General features: G+C 49.7%; 2 protein-coding genes across 2 annotated transcripts; both read right to left on the bottom strand.

Annotated features, from left to right (window-relative positions):
- Window positions 1–1,324: 1,324 nt before the first annotated feature.
- IBSP (integrin binding sialoprotein) lies at window positions 1,325–6,342 on the bottom strand. The gene is made up of 7 exons (XM_058838681.1): window positions 6,307–6,342; window positions 4,737–4,801; window positions 4,605–4,655; window positions 4,416–4,481; window positions 4,175–4,228; window positions 2,191–2,289; window positions 1,325–1,912 (listed from the first exon to the last, which is right to left on the bottom strand). The coding sequence occupies exons 2-7, from the start codon at window positions 4,788–4,790 to the stop codon at window positions 1,325–1,327; spliced, it is 912 nt and encodes a 303-aa protein (XP_058694664.1). The 5' UTR covers window positions 4,791–4,801; window positions 6,307–6,342.
- A 9,415-nt stretch (window positions 6,343–15,757) lies between these two features.
- On the bottom strand, window positions 15,758–18,937 carry LOC131578967 (dentin matrix acidic phosphoprotein 1-like). Its single transcript, XM_058838312.1, has 5 exons — window positions 18,861–18,937; window positions 17,994–18,067; window positions 17,853–17,894; window positions 17,120–17,374; window positions 15,758–17,006 (listed from the first exon to the last, which is right to left on the bottom strand). Exons 2-5 carry the CDS (start codon window positions 18,054–18,056, stop codon window positions 15,762–15,764), a joined length of 1,605 nt encoding a protein of 534 aa, XP_058694295.1. The 5' UTR covers window positions 18,057–18,067; window positions 18,861–18,937; the 3' UTR covers window positions 15,758–15,761.
- Between the last annotated feature and the right edge of the window lie 427 nt (window positions 18,938–19,364).

The raw sequence follows: 19,364 nt of genomic DNA, 5'->3' as shown, positions 1-19,364 counted from the left end.
TTGCCCATGCCAGCTCCCTGACGTCTCTGGACACCCCCTGGGGATGCGGATGATGGAACTCTCATGTCCCCACACCAGCAATGAGTCCAGTCAGGGCTCCCCAGTGCCGTCATAGGGATTTGTTGCTGGGGGTGCCCACAGTGCAGGCCACATCTCCTGCCTCCCCAGAAGCTGCAGCCTGGCTTTGATGTATGGAAGCAGTTTTGTACAATGGCCAGTGACTTGCTGCTGCAGGAATAGACTAGTTCTGCAGTTGGACCTGCATCAGGAGCTGAACTCAGGTTTCCTTCCTAGGAGTGCAAGAGCAGTAGGGTACCTGCCATACATACCCACAGCAGGGTACTGTGCATGAGGGGCATCACTATTCCCATATGGTGTCATCTCTCTGGAACCAAGTGGGATTTGTTCTACCCCTATCCATAATGCAGATGACCTGTTGGCCAGGGACACAATTCTGTTGGGAGTGACCCTGAGCAGGGATCTTGAGGACTCCCAGCCAGGCATCTCCATTGCTGATGGAGGAGAGGAGTGGATGCACCACTGTCACTGTCACTGTCATAGCCCTACCTTGCTCTGAGAAGGAGGCTATGGGACAGGGACATTTTGGGCTGCAGTACTGGTGTTGAAGACACACATCCAAGTTGCCCAGCCTTGTACCCACATGCCTGGTGCAGGGATGAAGAAGCAAAGCCCTTATTACAGGGGTGTGCATCTACAGCTAGTGATGCATAGAAAGAGAAATTCGTGGTTTTACCCTTATTAACATTGCCTGGTGTGTGGTCAGGCACATTACAAAGGAATGGAAGATGTGGTAAATTATCACTGCTCACATACTGGAAATTCACATCAACTTTACATAAAATGTGGCTGTAATCCCACAGCAGTGTCCCTAAGAGCGCCCTTTAATTTTTCAGAGGGGACTCTACAGAGGCTTTCCAAGTTAGCCTTGCTGTTCCTCCCTCCTTTCATGTGCACTGAGCTGGAATAACAAGATTCAGCCCTAAGCATCATGGGCAACTGTAGCCACTCAGCCCCTCACCAAGCGCTGTGCTGCCCCACTGACCCCAGAAAATTTGGCAGCAAACCTTTTGTCACCAACAAGCTCACTTTAGTTGCTTTATTTAATTTCATTTCACTTTACAAGATACCAAAAAAGACCCAAAAAACCAAAACAAATAAAAAAAAACAACCCTGGGATGGAGCCAGTGCATATGGCAAGCTGCCTGGCATCCCCTCTGGCATGAAGTGGCTCCAGGGAGCCTTTGGATGCACCTTCCTGAGTGGCTGGGGCAGGCAGGGAGAGCACCAGGGTTTTCCCCCCTGTTTACTGGCTGTAGTAGTAATCCTGGCCATACACATCATATCCATGCCCTTTGTAGTAGCCGTACTCATCCTCGTAGGCCCGGTAGCTGTCCCCACGTGCGTACTCATCCTGTTCCTCGTACCCACCCTCGGTGGTGCCCTCATCCCATCGGTTGTTGTCCCTGGCTGTTACATCGTACTCCCACAGCTCCCCAGCTGTGGTGGCATCTGTGGTGACATCTGTGGGTCCCCCATCATCCATAGTGGTTGCCTGGGTCAGACCCTCTTTGTTGGTGGAGCTTGCAATGGTGGTGGCTTCAGTTTCCTCCTCCTCCTCCTCCTCTTCCTCTTCTTCTTCTTCCTCCTCTTCCTCCTCTTCCTCAGCTTCACCAGTGCCCTCCTCAGCCACCACAGTGCCATTGCCATTAGGTCCAATACTCTCTGTGGTATTTGTGCTTGTGCCATTGACACCATTCTCATTCTCATCTACTTCTTCCTCTTCTTCCTCCTCTTCCTCCTCATTTTCATCACTGTCTTCATTTTCAGAGTCTTCCCCCTTGCTGGCAGTCCTCTGCCTGATCCCTTTCAGGGTCCCTTGACAGCCCTTGCCCTGGCAGAGGGAAGACCACACAGTATTACTTGGATGTTAGGAGGCTGCAGCTCCAAGTGGAAAGGGACAAGTATGGGCACAGCTGAGTATCCCCCCACACCTTGCATGGCAGGACTGTCTCTTTGGGGTACCCTTTCGAAACCCAAGTTAATGCCCAGAGCTTGGTCCAGCTATGGCTATTTCAACAGCAACCCCCCAAGCAGAAATAGGGTGCAGGGCATCCCATGGGTGCAGGCAAACATGCAGTGAACAGTCCCCTTGAGCTCCCCAAACCACACCTGCTGGTATGTGACGTCTCCTCCCAGTGCACCCTGGCACTCCTCAGGGGCTGCTCCAGCAGGGTGTCCAGCTGCCTTGGTGCCAGCATAAAATGGCTGCTGCAGGGACAGGGACAGGACAGGGCAGGGGGTCAGCAGCTGGAGTGGAGGGCAGGCCTCCCAGAAGTGAGAGGGGTACAGAGCATCCACACACAGCATTTGGGCATTGATCCGAGTTCCCTGCTTTCCCATGGGACTTGTTCCAGGGTGAAATGGAGAAGCTGCAGCAGGGCAACTGGAACTGTGCAATTACGTTTTGCTTTGCAAAGCATGTAAAGGTTTTTTCTGAAGTTCCCTCTCCCAGTTTCCCGTAAACAAAGAAAGCCACAGGCACACTACATGTGGACACACTGCACATCATGTGTGGATGGTCACTGAGAATGTGATGGCTCAAAGACAGATGAGAGCCCAAACCCTGCCAGCAATCAGCAATGCTTGTCCCCTGAGATCAGCAGCAGAGCAGGGCTCTCAGTGGTGTGCACAGCTTAAAAAAAGAATAACCCAAATGCAAACAGAGCCTGGAGCAGCCACTGAGGAACTGGTGGGGCAGTTCACCCAGTGCCCAGCCTGTGAGGTGGAGCAAATGAGCCCAGCCATGGCAGGGAGACCTGAGGTCAGTGTCATCACTGCCCTAGGCAATCCCTGCTGCTCGCACACCAAGACCAAGGCACCTACCCTGGCATTTTGGGCCACCTCAGACCTTGAAATACGGGTGCACCTGATGGCAGAGAAAGTCCAGGCTACTCTTCTCTCCAATGGGAGATCCATCAAATTTCACAGTGCAGCCAGCTGTGTCAGTGGAAGCAATGCTCCCCATCCAGCAGTTAATATAACAGTGCTTTTCACATGCCTGTAACTGTCCTTGGGACCTTTCAGCACAATTCCTCTGCTGACCACCCTGCCAATGAAGGCACATCCCTGCATGGGAACAGCCACTGCTCTGGTGTCCTCAAAATGAAAAGGGCAGACCTAAAGAGAAGCTACATTCCTGCATACCACTTAATTTCTTCCTGAGAAATGAAATTCCACCCTTTGCTGCCCATCCCACTACTCAAATTTATCCCTAGAGATTACAGTGGTAGGGGAGAAAAAGAAGTAAAATTGGGCAAATTGCAGGGAGGTGCCAGGGCTGACACATGGGACACCTGATGCTATACCCCAAGCCCTGACAGGCCTCCAAAATGGGGCTTAAAACTAGATTCCCTGTCTGTCATTAAATAACTTAAAAAAACAAACAATAAAAGACTTGATTAGGCCTGCCACACAGGTTTCTAAGCATACTAGATCCTTATTTCAAAGCACTTGTGTGCCTGAGACCACTGGAGTATTTTTGAGCATTTGCAGCCTGACGAGACACAAAAGATCTTTGTTACCCCTTACATTTAAGTTTGGACCTGGGAGACTCTCACAACTACAAAAGTGCCCAAGCTCATACTGATTCAGCAGTCAGGAGCAGCTTCACCATCTGACTCTTACAAATTTGACTTTCCCAATATAGCATCAGTTTGTGTCACTCCACAGACACACATGCAGAGCATAACTGGATTTTCTATAGGGATTTTCTCAGTGCTATAGGGGCAACAGACCCTGAAAGGGGAAGAAGGCAAGAAGAGTTCCTAATAGCACGTTCTTCCTTGTGTGAACCTCCCTGCTTCTGTCCTTTGGCCTGTCCTGCTCCTTTCTGAGGCACTGGAAATGAAGACCCAGAGAACTTGTCTCAGGGTTATTTGGTGCAACCTCTACCCACAAAGAAAAAAGAAAGCAAAAGGAAAAAATCAACAAAAAAATAATAAAATAAGCCCCAGAGTAGAAAATCCAGTTGTATCCAGAGTGCAAGTCTGTGGGTGGTCAGTGACCACAAATGCTTTGAGCAAAGAATACAAAACCAAAGAAAGTTCCCAAATTCCCGTATTTGTTTTGCAGGCTGTTGGTTTGCCATACTCACCCCATCTTCCTCCTCCTCCGAGTCATCCCCCTCTTCCTCGGATGAGTCACTGCCCTAAGAAGAGGGAAAACCAAGTTGTAGGCGGGTGGGTGGGTTCCCAGTTGTGTCATGAGTACAGTGATCTGTGCCCATGCCCACAAGCCATGCCAACAGGGCACAGACAGTGCCCCCATCTCTTTTGGGTCAAAATCTCTGCATTTGGAGGGCAGCAAAGCAGCAGCAACCCCTTGGAAGCACCCACCTGGTACCGTCGCTGCGGGGGATACACATATCTGTACAGGTAATGGTGGCGCCGGCTCTTGAAAACCTACCGGGAGGAGGGGGAAAATCCCATCAGTCTGGGGCCTTGGGTACAGGAGCCACCAAAGTGTGCTCTTCCTCAAGATCAGCCCCATGTGGGACTTGACACATGGGGTGGGGGAAACCCTACCGCGTTCTTTTCCGAGTCATCCAACTTGGGTCGCCACAGCCAGCTCTTGACCTGGGGGAAAGGGTGGGTTGGTACAAGCCCCACACCAGCCCCAGCAAGGCCGGGGGGATCCCCCCCTCACTTGACACTCACCGAGAAGGCACACGCCATCCCCACCAGGCAGACAAACACCAGGACAGTCCTCATGGCTGCTGTCTCTAGGAACACCAAAACATATTGAGGGCTTGCTCTTCAGCTTGAGAGCACCAACACCACTCCAAATCCACATGTCAGTGTCCACATGGGTGAGGGGGGAGAAGAAAGGCTGACCTCTAGTCACTTCTTAATGGGATAACCCAGCTCCTCTGTAGACCAAATTATTTTCTTTCTTTCTTTCCTTCTTTCTTTCTTTCCTTCTTTCCTTCTTTCTTTCTTTCTTTCTTTCTTTCTTTCTTTCTTTCTTTCTTTCTTTCTTTCTTTCTTTCTTTCTTTCTTTCTTTCTTTCTTTCTTTCTTTCTTTCTTTCTTTCTTTCTTTCTTTCTTTCTTTCTTTCTTTCTCTTTCTTTCTTTCTTTCTTTCTTTCTTTCTTTCTTTCTTTCTTTCTTTCTTTCTTTCTCTTTCTTTCTTTCTTTCTTTCTTTCTTTCTTTCTTTCTTTCTTTCTTTCTTTCTTTCTTTCTTTCTTTCTTTCTTTCTTTCTTTCTTTCTTTCTTTCTTTCTTTCTTTCTTTCTTTCTTTCTTTCTTTCTTTCTTTCTTTCTTTCTTTCTTTTTCTTTCTTTTTCTTTCTTTCTTTCTCTCTCTCTCTCTCTCTCTCTCTCTCTCTCTCTCTCTCTACCTACCTCAATTTCCTTGAACACATCTTGTGTTTTCCAGAGACCACAAAATACCAGGAAAGCAAGTTTCACCATGTAGTGGACTCAAAGCTTTCCTGAAGCAGAACAACTTATTCCGGCTTCCCCATTGCCTTTGAGGGAGGGGAGAAAGCCAAGCCCCACTGAAGATGCAACAGAAGCAGCTGGAAGCACTGCCTACTGTGGTTGCTGTCCCATAGCTCCAAGACCTGCTTGGGCTTTACCCAGAGAGCAGTGCTCCTGGGAATTACACCACAGACAGTTTAACCACACTGAGGAAAAACAGGGAAGCAAATAATGGAAATTATTGGCTTCTACAGCCTGCAATTGGCAAAGATAGCAGTGGCAAGGCACCAATGCAAAGAGCCCCCCACAGGCATACCTGGAGGGGACTTGGCTCTGGGCAGGTCTGAGCTGCACACCCAAAGCACCAAAACACAGCCTGCCCTCCTCCATCAAGGAGCAAAGAGCACACCCAATCATCCCAGCAGCACCTTAGCCTTCCCCCAGGGAACAATGCACCCAGCATCCCCCTAGGCTCTCTCAGGCCCACTAATCTTCCTTTTTCCTACCCTTCTTCTGCCTAAACCCAGTATCAGCTGTGCTTGTAGGGAATTGTTATTGCATTTATCTGTGCTTGAAGTTTCCCTATTTTTGCTTAACTCAGGCTAGAAAACAAGTGGCCTCAAGCTTCCCTGACCTCGAAGCAAGGCTCTGGATGCTCATCTCCACCCAAGCACTTCATGAAGCCACAGACCCAGGAAAGGACTAAAAGCAGCACCCCATCCTGCCAGCAAGCTGAGCCTCACCATCCCCCTGCAAAAAACAGACATCAATGTACAACCCAACTGGGAAAAGCAGCACCAAGCTTACCCTGCCCCAGCACCGAGAGCTACCCACGGAGTCAGCTGGCACAGATTTCCTCCTGCAGCTGCTGTGCTGGGATATAAGGTCTGGCTTTGCCCCCCCCAAGCCAGTCACCGCCCTGCCCAGAGTGACGCTAGCCCTCCAGCATGCACCAAAAACCCTCCAAAACTTCAACGCTGGCAGATTTGGTGCACAAACATAGCACCCTGTGCCGCTGCCAAACCCAGCAAGGTTTGCACTGCACCGCTAAATTGAGGGTCTGGCCTCAGATGAGCGGCTGGGATGCCAAGGGTATAATAACACTCTGGGTTTTAATTAAAATAAATATTTGGAAATCTGTTCCTGGGGGGTATCCACCTCCCTTTTTGGGAAATTCTGTCACTGTTTTTTCAAGTAGACATAAAGACCAACCTCAAAGGCCCGGCTCCATAGCCACTTGGGCAGGGCCATTAGACCAAAGAAAAAGCTAAATCCAAACAAATCCCTCTCCTGGATGCCTACAGAGTCCTTTGTAAGAGCAGGGAAAGAAAAGGGGGACAGTGGGATGCTCTAGCTTCTTAAATTCCCCAGTTCAGCTAATTTCCCCAGCTGGCAGCACTCACAGCCCCCAGGTCACAAACTTCATATATTTAGAGGGGAAAATCAGCACGCTGTTTTACAATGTGACAAATCCTCTGCTGTAGACTCAGATACAGGTGTCACCATTGGAGAGCCATTTCCACAACAGTGTTGCTACAAAATGCATTTCTGCTTTGTTTCTAATGCCCTGCAAACTACTCAGACCCACACAGGGGCCAGTCCAGTCCCCTGCTCTCAAAAATCAGGCATAGCTCAGCTGAAATCTGCGTATGTCCCCAGCAAAGCAGAGTAACTGCTTGGGGCTGGGGAGAAAATGAAAAGGCCCACCCACACGTGCACTCAAATCACACTGGGGACCTTGATGGCAGGATACAGCGAACGGATGCTGCCCCCGGCACCCACCTCTGCAGGGACATATTTTCTTCTTTACCTATATTTATCATTTCCTGCTTGGATTTCAGCCACCCAGCTCTCCAGTGCACCTCTGCTCCCTCTTTCTCAGATTTTCCTTACACTCCTCAGCAAAGGCTCCTAAGCTCCTGCACGTCTGAGCTGCAGCACCTCAGGGAATGGCTCCTCACCAAAGGCAACTTTGCTTCCCACAGTGGCAAGGAGACCTGTAATTCCCACTCTTTCAGCCCTACAGCCCTAGGAGAGGGAACAGAGGTGCTGAAAAATAAATGACTTCAGGCAGGTCTGTAAAGGTCAGCTTAGCCAGTGGTAAAACTATGGTTATTTAGTACTGAAAAATCTACTTTGCCATGAAAAATCTGAATGTTTCTTCTCAAAACTAGGGGCACAAACAGCCTCACCTACATGCAGGGGAGCCCAGCACTGACAGGTACATAATGGGGAGCTGATAACTGCTGATGGAACACTATGCACATTCCTTGTTTCTGGAGAGGGAGAGGTCCCCCACAGCCTCCCAAGGGTCCAGCACCCCTGGCAGCAGGTCATGCCACATGCTCACCATGCAGCCCCTGGACACAGCTGCCCCATGGGCTTCACTCTGTGAAGAGTCCTAATTATAAAGGAGGCCTGGAGCTGGTCGTAGCTTTCAGCTTATGCTTGTGCCAGGAAAACCCACACATGCAGAAAAAAATAAAAAAGATAAAAAGAAAAAAAGAAAGAAACGAAAGAAAAAAGAAAGAAAGAAAGAAAAAAAAAAAACAAAAAACCCCAGCCATTCAGTTTTTCAGTGCCAATGCAGCAGCTTCTGATATAGAGAGAGATCAGCATTGTGAGGATTCCCACATCCCCCCATCTCCATGGGGCTGGAGCAGCTGGAGGGGCTGCCCTGCTGGGAGTAATTCAGGGCGTTCTGGGCAGATATAGCCCTCCTTCCCATTGTCCCCTGTTGTCCTTAGCTGCCTGGCCTAGGAAAGCAGTGAGCAGGCACCCGACTTTGAGCCTAAAATTTCATCAGGGCTTGGGAACAGAGAGTCCTGGTGGGAGGCAATTTTTAATGTAATTAAAGGGCTTCTGCTCCAGGCTGCTTTAAAAAAAAGGGAAAACTGACTATAAAAACACATATTTCACCCAAGATCCCTAAAAAGCACCAGGATAATTAATGTGTGCCCAAGTGCCTTGTGCAGCCAGCACCTATGTTTAGCTCCTGGAGCGGGTGCTGCCCGGGTAGGCCCTGAGGACCAGCAACCTCAATGACACCATGGCAGGAGATCAGCAGGGAACTCAGCCAGCATATCCAAAACGTTTCTATTTGAAATTTATTTTTTATTATTACTTAAAAAAGCATCACATGGCAAGCTTGGAGCATTGCTCTCTTAATGCTTTTGCAAGAACTCTGTCTCTCCAAGGCAGCAGGGCTTGGAGCGATCACCCCTTTGTTTGAAAAGAATCTGTTATTAAAAGAAATTACAGGCTTTGAAATCTTCATGAAAATGATCTCACCTTGCTGGAAACAAAACATAGAACAACATAACTGCCTCCAAAGGATGGGGTTTTAACCAACGTGGTCTAGTGGAAGGTGGGGTTTGCACCCGCCACTGGCTGCAACTTTGTGCTGCAGCGTGCACCCACTGAGGACACCCTGTACGGTTTGGGTGTACTTGCCTGAGCCCCTGGGGACCTCAGGGTCAGAGTGTCCCTGTCTGCCTCAGGCTGACATGGCTCCTAAGTCCAAATTTAGATATTATTTTTGCAGGGCAGTAAATGAGCAGAGCAGAGTGCTTCTCTGAGCGCACTGTGGGGCTGAGGCCACACTGTCTTATTTCCATGCCCTGGAGCTATTCTGAAAGGAAACCTCAGGGCCAAAAATAAGTAAAGAAAACAAAACCAGAAGGACACTTTGAGCATGGTGGGAAGAGACCAAGGTGCTGCTGCAGCCAGGGAAAGGGGCACCCCTGCCATGCAGCTCAGTAGCCAGGGCACCCCTAAAACCTGTAAAGGCGTTACCTGAGGCAGAGTTTGCCCTGGCTTCCACCTCTCCCCACGTGTTGTCAGGGACAGGACTGTGTGTGCCACAGTCACCAGCTGGGGAGAGAACTGATGAGCAAGAAGAGGGAGGGACAGTGTAAGAAAAAGGAATTCCCCTCATTCCGCTTACCTCTCAGAGCACAAACACAAATGCAAACGACCATCAGCTGCATGCACAGCTTATTATTCTTTTGCCAACATTAAATTTTAGAATAAAAGTGTGAGGGCAGAATATCTAAGATGCACCTTGTATCGGTTTCCATTATCAGTACACAACCTTTATATTTTGGTCCTCTGCAACTGAAGGTTTCATATGATTTTCCTTTTTCTCTGAGGAGAAATCAGAAAAAGGAAATTAATTATATTTACATGCCTGACAAAATGTGGGCCAGGAGTAGCTCTGTAATGTCAGCACTTTGAAGCACCCTGAACTCTGGGAACAAAACCCAGCAAATCACTGAGGCTAGGTTGTAGCATTATCAGAAATCCCAGACTCAGCACCATGCAGACCCTCACATGTTTGAGCAACATCTGTATATTGGATAGCCTCAGTTTGTTTGTTTATTTTTCTTTTTTTCAGGAACAAGAAACACCTCATCAGCCAGAGTAAGTTACCAGGTCTGGTCACCCCACCTGTCTCTGCCTCCACTTGTGAGAGCTCTCAAACACATCCTCACCAGAAAAAGCCAAATTAACCCCCCCCTGCGCCCCCCCCCCCCTCCCCCAAAGGCCTTATTTTCAGGAGGCAAGCAAGAAGATAGCCTGTGTTCATTGCAGAAATAATGACCAACAGCCTGCATACCCAGCTCAGGAACTGAGCTCTCTAACCAAGGTAAATCAGTGTCCATCTGGATGGTGTGGAGGCACACTGCTTCTGTTCTGCACTGGTGATGGCTGCCTATCTCCCTGACACAGCACACACTGCTCTAACTTGGTAAAACCTCCGAGTCTGGGATTAAAAAAGTTCCACTTGCAGTAGAATCAGAGTGTGTTGCTTGTGTGAGCAGGAACTGCTGCTCTTGCACTAGTTATTTGTTATTGTGTACACCCATAAGTTGCAGAAGAGTGATATATGTATCCACATACCACAGAATCACAGAATGCTTTGGATTGGAAGGGACCTCAAGTCTCATCCAGTCCAAATCTCCTACCATGGGCAGGGACACCTCCCACTGGGTTGCTCAGTACCCCATCCAAACTGGCCTAAATACATAGAGTATCAGGATTTTAAGAGAGATGGGACCACTGGGGGACATCTTGAAGCATGATTTATTCTTCTTCTTCTACAGTCTCATGAAGGAGTGAGAATGTCTTTACCATGTTTGCTAGATGTCAGTGGTCACAAGACCACAGGCTACAAGGTCTCTTGAAGGTTAATTAGCCAATAAACTGCCACAAAGAATGTTTCTGCTTTCACACCAATAATTGATTATTTTGTCTTACATGTCTTTCCTGCAGTGTGGAATCTCTTAACTAATTATATAATATAATCATATAATGACAAATAAAACTATTTGCTATGCTTTAAAACTTCTTATTACCTTTTTAACTACTTCTATATCTTAACTTTAAAACCTTAAAACTTTCCACTGCCTAGCTTAATGCCTTTCTATTTAACTACAAACTCATATTCTTGCTTATGGCTTCTAGATTCGGAACCCTTTGACAAGGTCTCAAGTCAAACCCTGTATTCATTTCTGTGTTTGAGCCTGCATGCACAAGATTTTGAGAATTTTCTGTCCTTGGAATTCCCACAATAGAGAAGTATGTGTCTTCTGCAAAAAGAACATTCAAGCACTCATTTCAGTTTTTTAAAAGGTGGCTTTGGAAGTTTTCACACTGTCATGAAACTACTTTTTCACTCTGCAGGTGAAACAACATCAGGTCTAGGACAGAAAGGGCAAGTGTTGCTGAGCCTGTCTCCCAGGTGCAGGTTCAGCCCCTGTGTTCAGTAACCTGATGCCTTCTGCCAAAATACAACAGCTCTTTGCAGCTTTGCATTTCAGGGTGTGAGAACAGGGAAAAAAACTGAACTGCAAACCACTTGCTTACTCTGCAGCTTTAAAGTTTCCATCATGTGTTTGGGGGATGCAGTACAGGTGGATGCTAACACTTGCATTTTACTTGTACCATCCTGTGGTGTCCAGCTCCTTGGGGCAGTGCTGGGGATAACACAAAACTCTCAGGACATGGCTGAGCCAGGCATAGAAAAGTTATTTGCCATCAAAGTGCATGGCAGTAAAGGGAGCTGGAAGAAAAATTTCCTTCGAGCATTCAAAAGGTTTGTAACATTCTGGGGTTTCACTGAGGTCAGATGCTGTTTTCCCACGTCTGGGATATTTCTTTTATTGAGATTGATGGCCTCGGTGATTCCGTCAGAGGTTTTACTTCCCCGTTGAAAAGGGCAGAGAAATGCAATCAAACTCTCCTGGCCCCACTGTGTGCTTGCAGAGGAGTGGTTCCCATCACAGAATTCCATCACAGGGGGCACAGAAGAGACAATCCTATCAGACCTGAAGAGAGCCTACAAAAAAGAGGAAGAGAAATTTCTTACAAGGACATGTATTAACAAGACAAGCTGGGGGATGACTTCAAACTAAGAGAGAGAAGGTTTAGATTCAATACTAGGAAGAAATTCTCTGCTATGAGGGTGGTGAGGCACTGGAACAGGTTGCCCAGAGAAGTAGTAGGTGCCCCATCACTGGAAGTGTTCAAGACCAGGTTGGATGGGGCTCCAAGAAACCTGGTCTAGTGTCCCTCCCCATGGCAGGGGGGTTGGATTGAGATGGTGTTTAAGATCTCTTCCAGCCAAGACCATTCTGTGATTCTATTATTGTTTCTTCCACAGATATTCCCATTTTGCTAAAGATAAACACAGGCCAAGGAAAAGCCCTACAGCCAGCTGTAGAACTCAGATCACCATGGGAAACCCAAGAAATTTTTCTGCACTGTCAAAAAAGCCACTGCTGGATGGAGAGGTGGTCTGCAAGTCCATGGGTCTGTCTGTTTCCCCCATTGAATCTAGGAAAACAATGGGGTTGAATAAGCACAGCTTGTGTGTAGTGGCTGCCCCAAGTTCAGCTGCACAGCCAGGCTCAGCACTGCTGCCTCCCACCACTTCAGCCACACCAGCTACTTATTAAAAATAGAATTTATTCTTCTTGGAAAGGACAAAAAAAAAAAAAAACCAACACAAGAAACCTTTCTTTTAAGATGATGCAAACTCATGTTTTCAAAAACCCAGATGGATCCAAAAATACCTGCTTTAAATCCCAATGCTGATTTCTGGGTAAATCACTACATTTGGCTCTGGAGGCCACCCCCAATAGACAAAGAATGTCGTGTGGGTGGATAATAAAAGCATACACTGACGTGGCCATTTTTTATCCCTGCCTAACCCGTAGGGAAAACACCCTGACAAATTCATCACATAATCATCCTGAAACTGGGGGCAGGAACCTCTAGAGCCTGTGGCTGACCTTCCCAGCTGCTTGTCCTGCCAGCCCAGCAGCAGAGAGCAGGAGTTTTCCCCTCCGATGCTCACACTGCGCAGACATATGGCACAAAGACCAAATACACAAACTCCCAAAAACGCCTTAGAATCCTCCAAGAGAACATCTTTTGGTCACACTCCCTCTGTCCATCTAAAACCTCACCCTATGAAGTCCTGCCCATCATCAAGCCCTTCCAGAAGTCAAGCAGGGTAGGCCTGCTTGTACATGGATGAACAGCATTTGATAGGGATAGTGCAATGCCACCAAGTATTCCCCAAAACCTTGCAAATGTCCTTGTCGGGTTTTGGGCACATCCCTGCATGGGCCCAACGTGAGCAGCTCCCTCCCTGAGGCCAAGCAGGAGATTTTCCCAGAGAAGGGCAATGACCAGGAGGGATGGTCCCATGGGAAGCTGTCCTGGCAGGACCGGCAGGCGGCAGTCAGCTCTGGCACCGGCTCCCTGGCTTTTGGGGAGCAGCCAGCCAGCAGGAGGCAAGTGTTGGATGTTGCTGGCCAGGATCCTAGTGCAGTGGCAGCACATCTCCGGGAAGGCACGTGAAGGGACCCACGTGTGGAGCAGCACAGCCGAATACCCTGGGCCCTGCTTGCAAGGCACTCATGCTCACACTAAACCCATTTTTTCTCTCTATGCATGGAATGAGGAGGACGGGGGCACGCAGTTCCCTGCCCAGCTGTGCCAGGCTGCTGTGCACCCCGGCACCACTTCCACAAGGATGAGGATGGACACAGGGTCATGCACATATTTGGAAGAAGCCTTTCACCCCACCCCTGAAACCTCTCGTCCTCGTATGCTGGGCTCACTGCAGAGCTGCACTCCTCTTCCTGGAGGGATCCGAAAAAACCTGCTCCGTCCCCCCCTCCACCAGCTGTCGCTGCGCAAGCATCACCTCCGATGTCCCCAGGTGTGTGACCCAGCCTCGGGACATAGGAGGCACCGGGACTCGGCCGCTGCCTGAGCAGCAGCGCCGCTTGCTGGTCCCGGGAGAGCTCCCAGCCCTGCTCGCCCCGCAGGAGCAAACACATCAACCTTAAACCACAGCCACACCGATGTGCCTCGGGCCTTTTGGCTGCAGCCAAACCCACGCTTGCTGTCTTTCACCCCAGTGGCGGGGCTGCACTCCAGAATTCATGAACCAGAACTCCATGTCCAGGTGCCCATGACCCTGACAGGCATCACTGCCATCACAGCATCCCCAACTATTCACACAACTGATGAGAGGGGTCCAAAAAATAAGGGCCAGGTCACACCTGAGGTATTCACAGTGAAGTGGGGACTAGTGGGATGAAGGGTCAGGAAAGAGGCTCATTCCGAAGGCAGTAGCATTTGGAAGCCACAAGTTTCAGAGCTGATCTCATACAGAAGCAAAAAAATTAAAATTAAAATTTAAAAATTAAAATTAAAAAATTAAAACACAATTTCCAAAAAAACCACAAAAACCAGGAGTTGTTCAGCTCCCAGCCTTCACAGTGGTGGGAACAGGCTGCAAATTAAGAGTGGTTCTACTATAAGTAGCAGAAAAATATTTCATTTTTTTATTGGTTCATGGATTTGGTACTGCAGTGTTCAGCAGTGACACCCCTGAGACTGGACAGCTGAAGGGAATGTACCCACCCACCCTGATGCCTTGGGCACTGTCCTGTGCAGAGCCATAGCATCATGCTGTAAAACTGCACAGTGACACAACAACCCAAGGCTTTATCTGTCAACATTGTGCTTGTCCTGCACACATGAACAAGGAAGAAGGGTCTGGGTGAGATTTAGAATAATGTGATTTTAAGTAACGTGTTGTTTACTTGCTGATAGGAGGAAAAAAAACCAACCAAATGTCACATAGAGTAAACCAAGCTTTACTCATGATAACCTTTTCACTGCTCACCTGCATCTTTGCTGCAGGGAAGCTGGTACCAGGGGGCACCAGGGGTGCACAGAGCCAGTGGCCCAGAGAGTCCTCATGCCCTAGGACATCTTTCCAGCACCTCAGGAAGAGCAGCACAACTCTTGCTCACATTGCAGGAGGTGATGCAGGAGGTGATGGCCCTAATAAAGCAGAGCCCCTGGCCCAGCTCACTGGGTCATCAGCCAGATTTTCCACCTTACTGTGGATTTGCCAAGGGGCAGGGGTGGCCTTTGGCACACCTGGAAATAAGGGGGTGGGAACACTTTTCCTTTCCCCCTCCTCCAGCATGCTGTGGCTCCCCACACAAATATCCTGCCCTTTGCTTCCCGCTTCTTCTGGTCCAGCCCCAAATTGCAGACCCTGACACACCCAGGAGAAAAAAAACAGCAACACCTCAAACCACACTACAGTAGAGTTTGGTGGTTTTAATGGTGATTAAATAAATCAACAGGGTACATTTCAGCTTTGAAATACAAGTGCAAAAAGGATACAGTATAATGTTTTCTGTACATTTCTTACAAAATAATAAAAATATTACATACATCCCATCCTGAAGTGGTACTTCATACCCTGCTGCGCCCATGCACCACCTGTGCACACCAGCTGTAGCTTTTCCGTTTTATCTGCTGGACATTGAGTTAATGGAAAGCTCCAGCTGGAGTCTGGGCAGATGTTTTTAGAGCAGTGGTACGTAAACACGAGGGGTGAACACAGGGACCTTTCTGCCCATCATGCCCAGGAGTGACAAGTCCCTGGGGGCTTGTGGGCAGCATCACCCTGCTGGCATTCACAGCTCTCAGCTGCTCTCCAGATTGATAGAGAAAATGCCTTTTCTTGCTGTGGTTTGGCATTTTCCCTGTGCCTGGCAACCCCTTCGCTCCCTGTGTAGTGTGCCCAGGCTTAGCCCTGGCAAACCTGACTGCGTTTTAACCACAGCATCTTCTTGAGAAGAAGTCAACCAGGCTATATGGCAAATAAATTACCCCCTCTCCCCCCACACACCCTCCACCCTGCTGAGGCCGTGGGGCACAGGTCAGTACCCATCCTGGCAGTCATTGTCGTCATAGTCAGCAGCAGGTCTGTGGCGGAGGGCATCCAGCCGCCGCTTGCGGCCCCTGCTTTCCAGGCTCTGCAGGGAGCTGTCGTCCCCATGGCTGCTGGACTCCTGGGTGGCATCCTCCTGGGAGTGGCTCTCCACGTCATCATCATCTTCCTGGGACTCGCTGTTGTCGCTCTCTGTGGACCTGCTGTCCTCAACTGTGTTGTCCTCTGGGCTGCTGTCATCTTCTGGGGACTCTGGGCTCTCAGCTGATGTGCTTGGCACAGAGTCATTCTCATCCTCTGACTCCTCCACAGTGTCCTCTGAGGACTGGCTCTGGTCATCATCATCTTCCCTGGACTTGCTCTGTTCACCCTCTTCTTCCCTGGACTCACTGTCAGGTGTGGACAACACACTCCTGTCCTCAGCAGAATCCCAGTCCTCCTGCCCTTCCCAGGTCTGGCTGTTGCTGTGCTCATTCAAGGTTCTCACCAGCTCTGGGGTCTCCCTTGGCTCTTCATCTGACTGTTCATCAGTGCCCTCCCTGTCCTCGCTGTTTTCATCCTCTCTGGATGTGCTGTCATCCTCATCCCCCCTGGAGTGGCTGGAGCTTTTTTCCTCTGACTGACTGTCAACAGACTCTTCTGACTGACTGTTGTCCTCCATGGATGGGCTGTCTTCTCCAGAATCACCGTCCTCCACCTCGGGGGACCTGCTGTCACCCTCCTCCCAGCGGTGGGATCCAGCCCACTGGACACTCTCCCAGCTGTTCCCCAGGGCATGGGGGCCACTGTGCCGTATCCTGTAGCTGCTGGCTGGGCCATCAAAGACAGAGGGATCATCGCCCTGCATGGCTTCATCCTGGAAGTCATAGCTCTCCTCCTCCTGGCTGCTGCTGCTGGCCCCTCCGTGCCTGTAAGTGCGCCCAAAGCTGTAGTTCCTGTAGCGCCGGTGGTCTGCCCCAATGCTCTCACTGCTGCTGCTGCTGCTTTCACCGTGCCTCCCACCAGCCCCAACATCCCCACGGCCAGTGTCATGCTCGTGCTCCCCTGCCCCATCAGCACCAGCCACGTAGGTAGGGCCTTCGCCCCTTTCCTCTTCCCCATTGGCATCGAAGGTGTCATCCCCACTGTCATCCTCCTCGTCCAGGAACCCACCGCCATGGGAGGGAAACCCATTGGCTCCAGTGCTGTAGTGGTCTCCATTGTCACCATTATCAGTGTCACGTGCATCCACGTCCTGTGGAGGTGACAAACAGATGAATGCAAAGCCAGTCACAGCCTTGACCAATGACAGGTTGGGGCCAAGGGAGCTTTCCTGGCGAAACAAAACTTTCCTCTCCACTCACTCACCAGGAAACCAAGGTCGTTTCCATTGTGGGTGCCCATGTTCTCGTGGTCCACCTGGTTCATGTGCTGAACCTGCCCAACTCGGCCTCCCACGTCTTGGCCACTGAGCTCACCCAGCTCCTCATCCATGGCATTCTCACCCATCAGCTCCCTGGCAAGGGCATTTTCCCCTGTCTCTGGACTGGCAGGAGGATGTCTGCCATCTCCGCCATCTAGGTGGTTGCCCAGCTTGCTGATAGAATCTTCATTTGCAGTACCCTGAAGGCAAAACATGACACAGTGCTTTTGATTTATTAAATACCAACCACAACACGTTTACTGCTGCTGCTGCAGGACCTCACTCCCAAGCCATTCAAGAGCTCAAGCCTTTTTTATTTCTTGCACCTCAGCCCTTTAGTTATTTCTGTGGATATGAAATAAAATGGTAGTCACCAACAAAAGGGCAGCTCAGAAAAGCCCAAGTTGGGCTACTTCAGAGCACATAAACTCCTTTTTCAGGGCCAGCACAGCAAAAAGTGTCAGGTGAACTGGGAACTTTCTCAGGGAGGCAAGTCAAAAAAGGGTGAAACCAACCCAGCTTAAAAAGATGGGCAGATGGGCAAAGCTCAAAGACCCACAGAAGCAGGAAATCCCCCCATGTTGCTGGTCCAAGGATGCCTGCCCAGGGCTGGCTACCCATCCCAGACTTTCCCCCTGAGGGGCTGCTACCTGTGGGACAGCAGCACCTGTGGCTTACCTTCTGCAGGGTGCTGGGGTGGGTGGGTTCATGGCCAGGCACCTAAACATATCCAGGAGACATTTGATCAGTGATCAGGGTGCTTTGTCTGGGTAAAACCAAGGGGTCTGGGGTGGGAGTGTCAGTCCAGGGGATACTTACAGGGTGAGCACAGGCCATGGCCCAGAGGAGCAGCACCAGGAATGCAGCCCTCATGTCAGTCATGGTCCCTGTGGCTGCAACAAGGAATGAAATATTTTCAGGCTAAAGCAAAGCCTTTGCATGTGTCTCTGGCTGGAACTTGGCCCCACAAAGCCCTCCCAAATCCAGTACTCAGCCTGGCATGTCATTAAACAAGCCAGGGATTTGTACTTGTGCCACCTCCTGGCATTTCCTATGCAGAAACCTCCCTTTAGTTTGGGATTTGAAATAACCAGCCATGTACTGGCAGATTTTTTTGTCTAAGCATCATTAAAGAGCAGGAAAATTCTCCTTAGTTTCCTGTTCCCATCCAGTCACCACCTAGCTGAGCTCAGTGGTTGTGACAGGAGCTTGTACCTCAGATGGGCAGCACTGTGAGACCATGGGCTGCAGAGCTGCACCTCCCACCTGGAATGGCCCCCACAGCTGTATAAAATCTCCCACTATTCCAAAGTGGAGCATCCAAATGAGATAACCCCACAGAGAGCTGCATCTCCAGAGCCCTCTGGATGAGCACCCCAGCAGAACTGCTATCTGGCAGGCAGATAAAGCAACTTTCTTCCAGCTCTGCTCTCATTTTCCAAGCATTTTCTTTAAGTAGCCCTCATCCCTATGGGATACACTAACCACACTGAACATCACCCTGCACCCAAAACACACTGGAACACGCACACTTCTGATTTCTTCCCTGACAAAGCAACACCTACATCCCAGCTGATGAGCCTCCTGCTTTCAGCCTTGTGAGGAAATCTTCAACCCCTGTTCCCAAATATTGCCATTTTCCCTCCAGACAATGCCAAATCAATCCAAAAAACCCAAGACCTTTACCTCAAGGTGTGATGCAAGCCCGCGTCCCCTGTGGTGCTGGAGATGGGATGAGCTGTCTGCCTGTTTTGGAATGCTCCAGTCTGTGTGTCCCAGGGTGGCTGGGCAGGCATTTAACCACTGGCCAGTGCCAGCCCCGGGCTGGGGGCAGCCAATGGCACCACTGGGCAGCGCTGCTGTGCCTGGAGGTGTCACCAGGAACTGGCCTCCCACGCTTCCTCTGGCCTCCGCCAGGACGCTGGCCCTAAGAAAAGCTCCTTGTGGTTGTGGGATGACGAGACAGGCTGGCAGTTAATGACGGACTGTGCTGGCCCTGTATTTTGACTGCTAAATTTATCCCATTCACACACTTCCTGCCATGACACAGGCAAACAACTACAGTGTCAGCCATGCCGAGCACTGGACCCCATCCCAGGGATGGCATCCTAACCCGTGCACTTGGGAGCAGAGTTTGCCCTGTGCCATGGGCCAGGGTGCTGAAACCCACAGGGACCATTTCCCTGGCAG

This window comes from Poecile atricapillus, chromosome 4 (genome assembly GCF_030490865.1).
Source record: "Poecile atricapillus isolate bPoeAtr1 chromosome 4, bPoeAtr1.hap1, whole genome shotgun sequence".
In the NCBI taxonomy this organism is placed as follows: domain Eukaryota; kingdom Metazoa; phylum Chordata; class Aves; order Passeriformes; family Paridae; genus Poecile; species Poecile atricapillus.
This window is presented reverse-complemented; position numbering and strand designations above follow the sequence as displayed.

Excerpts from the sequence above, each read along its gene's own strand:
- LOC131578967 (XM_058838312.1), bottom strand. The coding sequence starts at position 18,056 with ATGACTGACATGAGGGCTGCATTCCTGGTGCTGCTCCTCTGGGCCATG. Across the intron at positions 17,895-17,993 it reads CCATGGCCTGTGCTCACCCT|GTGCCTGGCCATGAACCCAC; the intron begins GTAAGTATCCCC and ends GGATATGTTTAG. Across the intron at positions 17,007-17,119 it reads GAAACGACCTTGGTTTCCTG|GACGTGGATGCACGTGACAC; the intron begins GTGAGTGAGTGG and ends TCACCTCCACAG.
- IBSP (XM_058838681.1), bottom strand. The coding sequence starts at position 4,790 with ATGAGGACTGTCCTGGTGTTTGTCTGCCTGGTGGGGATGGCGTGTGCC. Across the intron at positions 4,482-4,604 it reads ATGACTCGGAAAAGAACGCG|GTTTTCAAGAGCCGGCGCCA; the intron begins GTAGGGTTTCCC and ends TCCTCCCGGTAG. Across the intron at positions 1,913-2,190 it reads GAGACGTCACATACCAGCAG|GGCAAGGGCTGTCAAGGGAC; the intron begins GTGTGGTTTGGG and ends TCCCTCTGCCAG.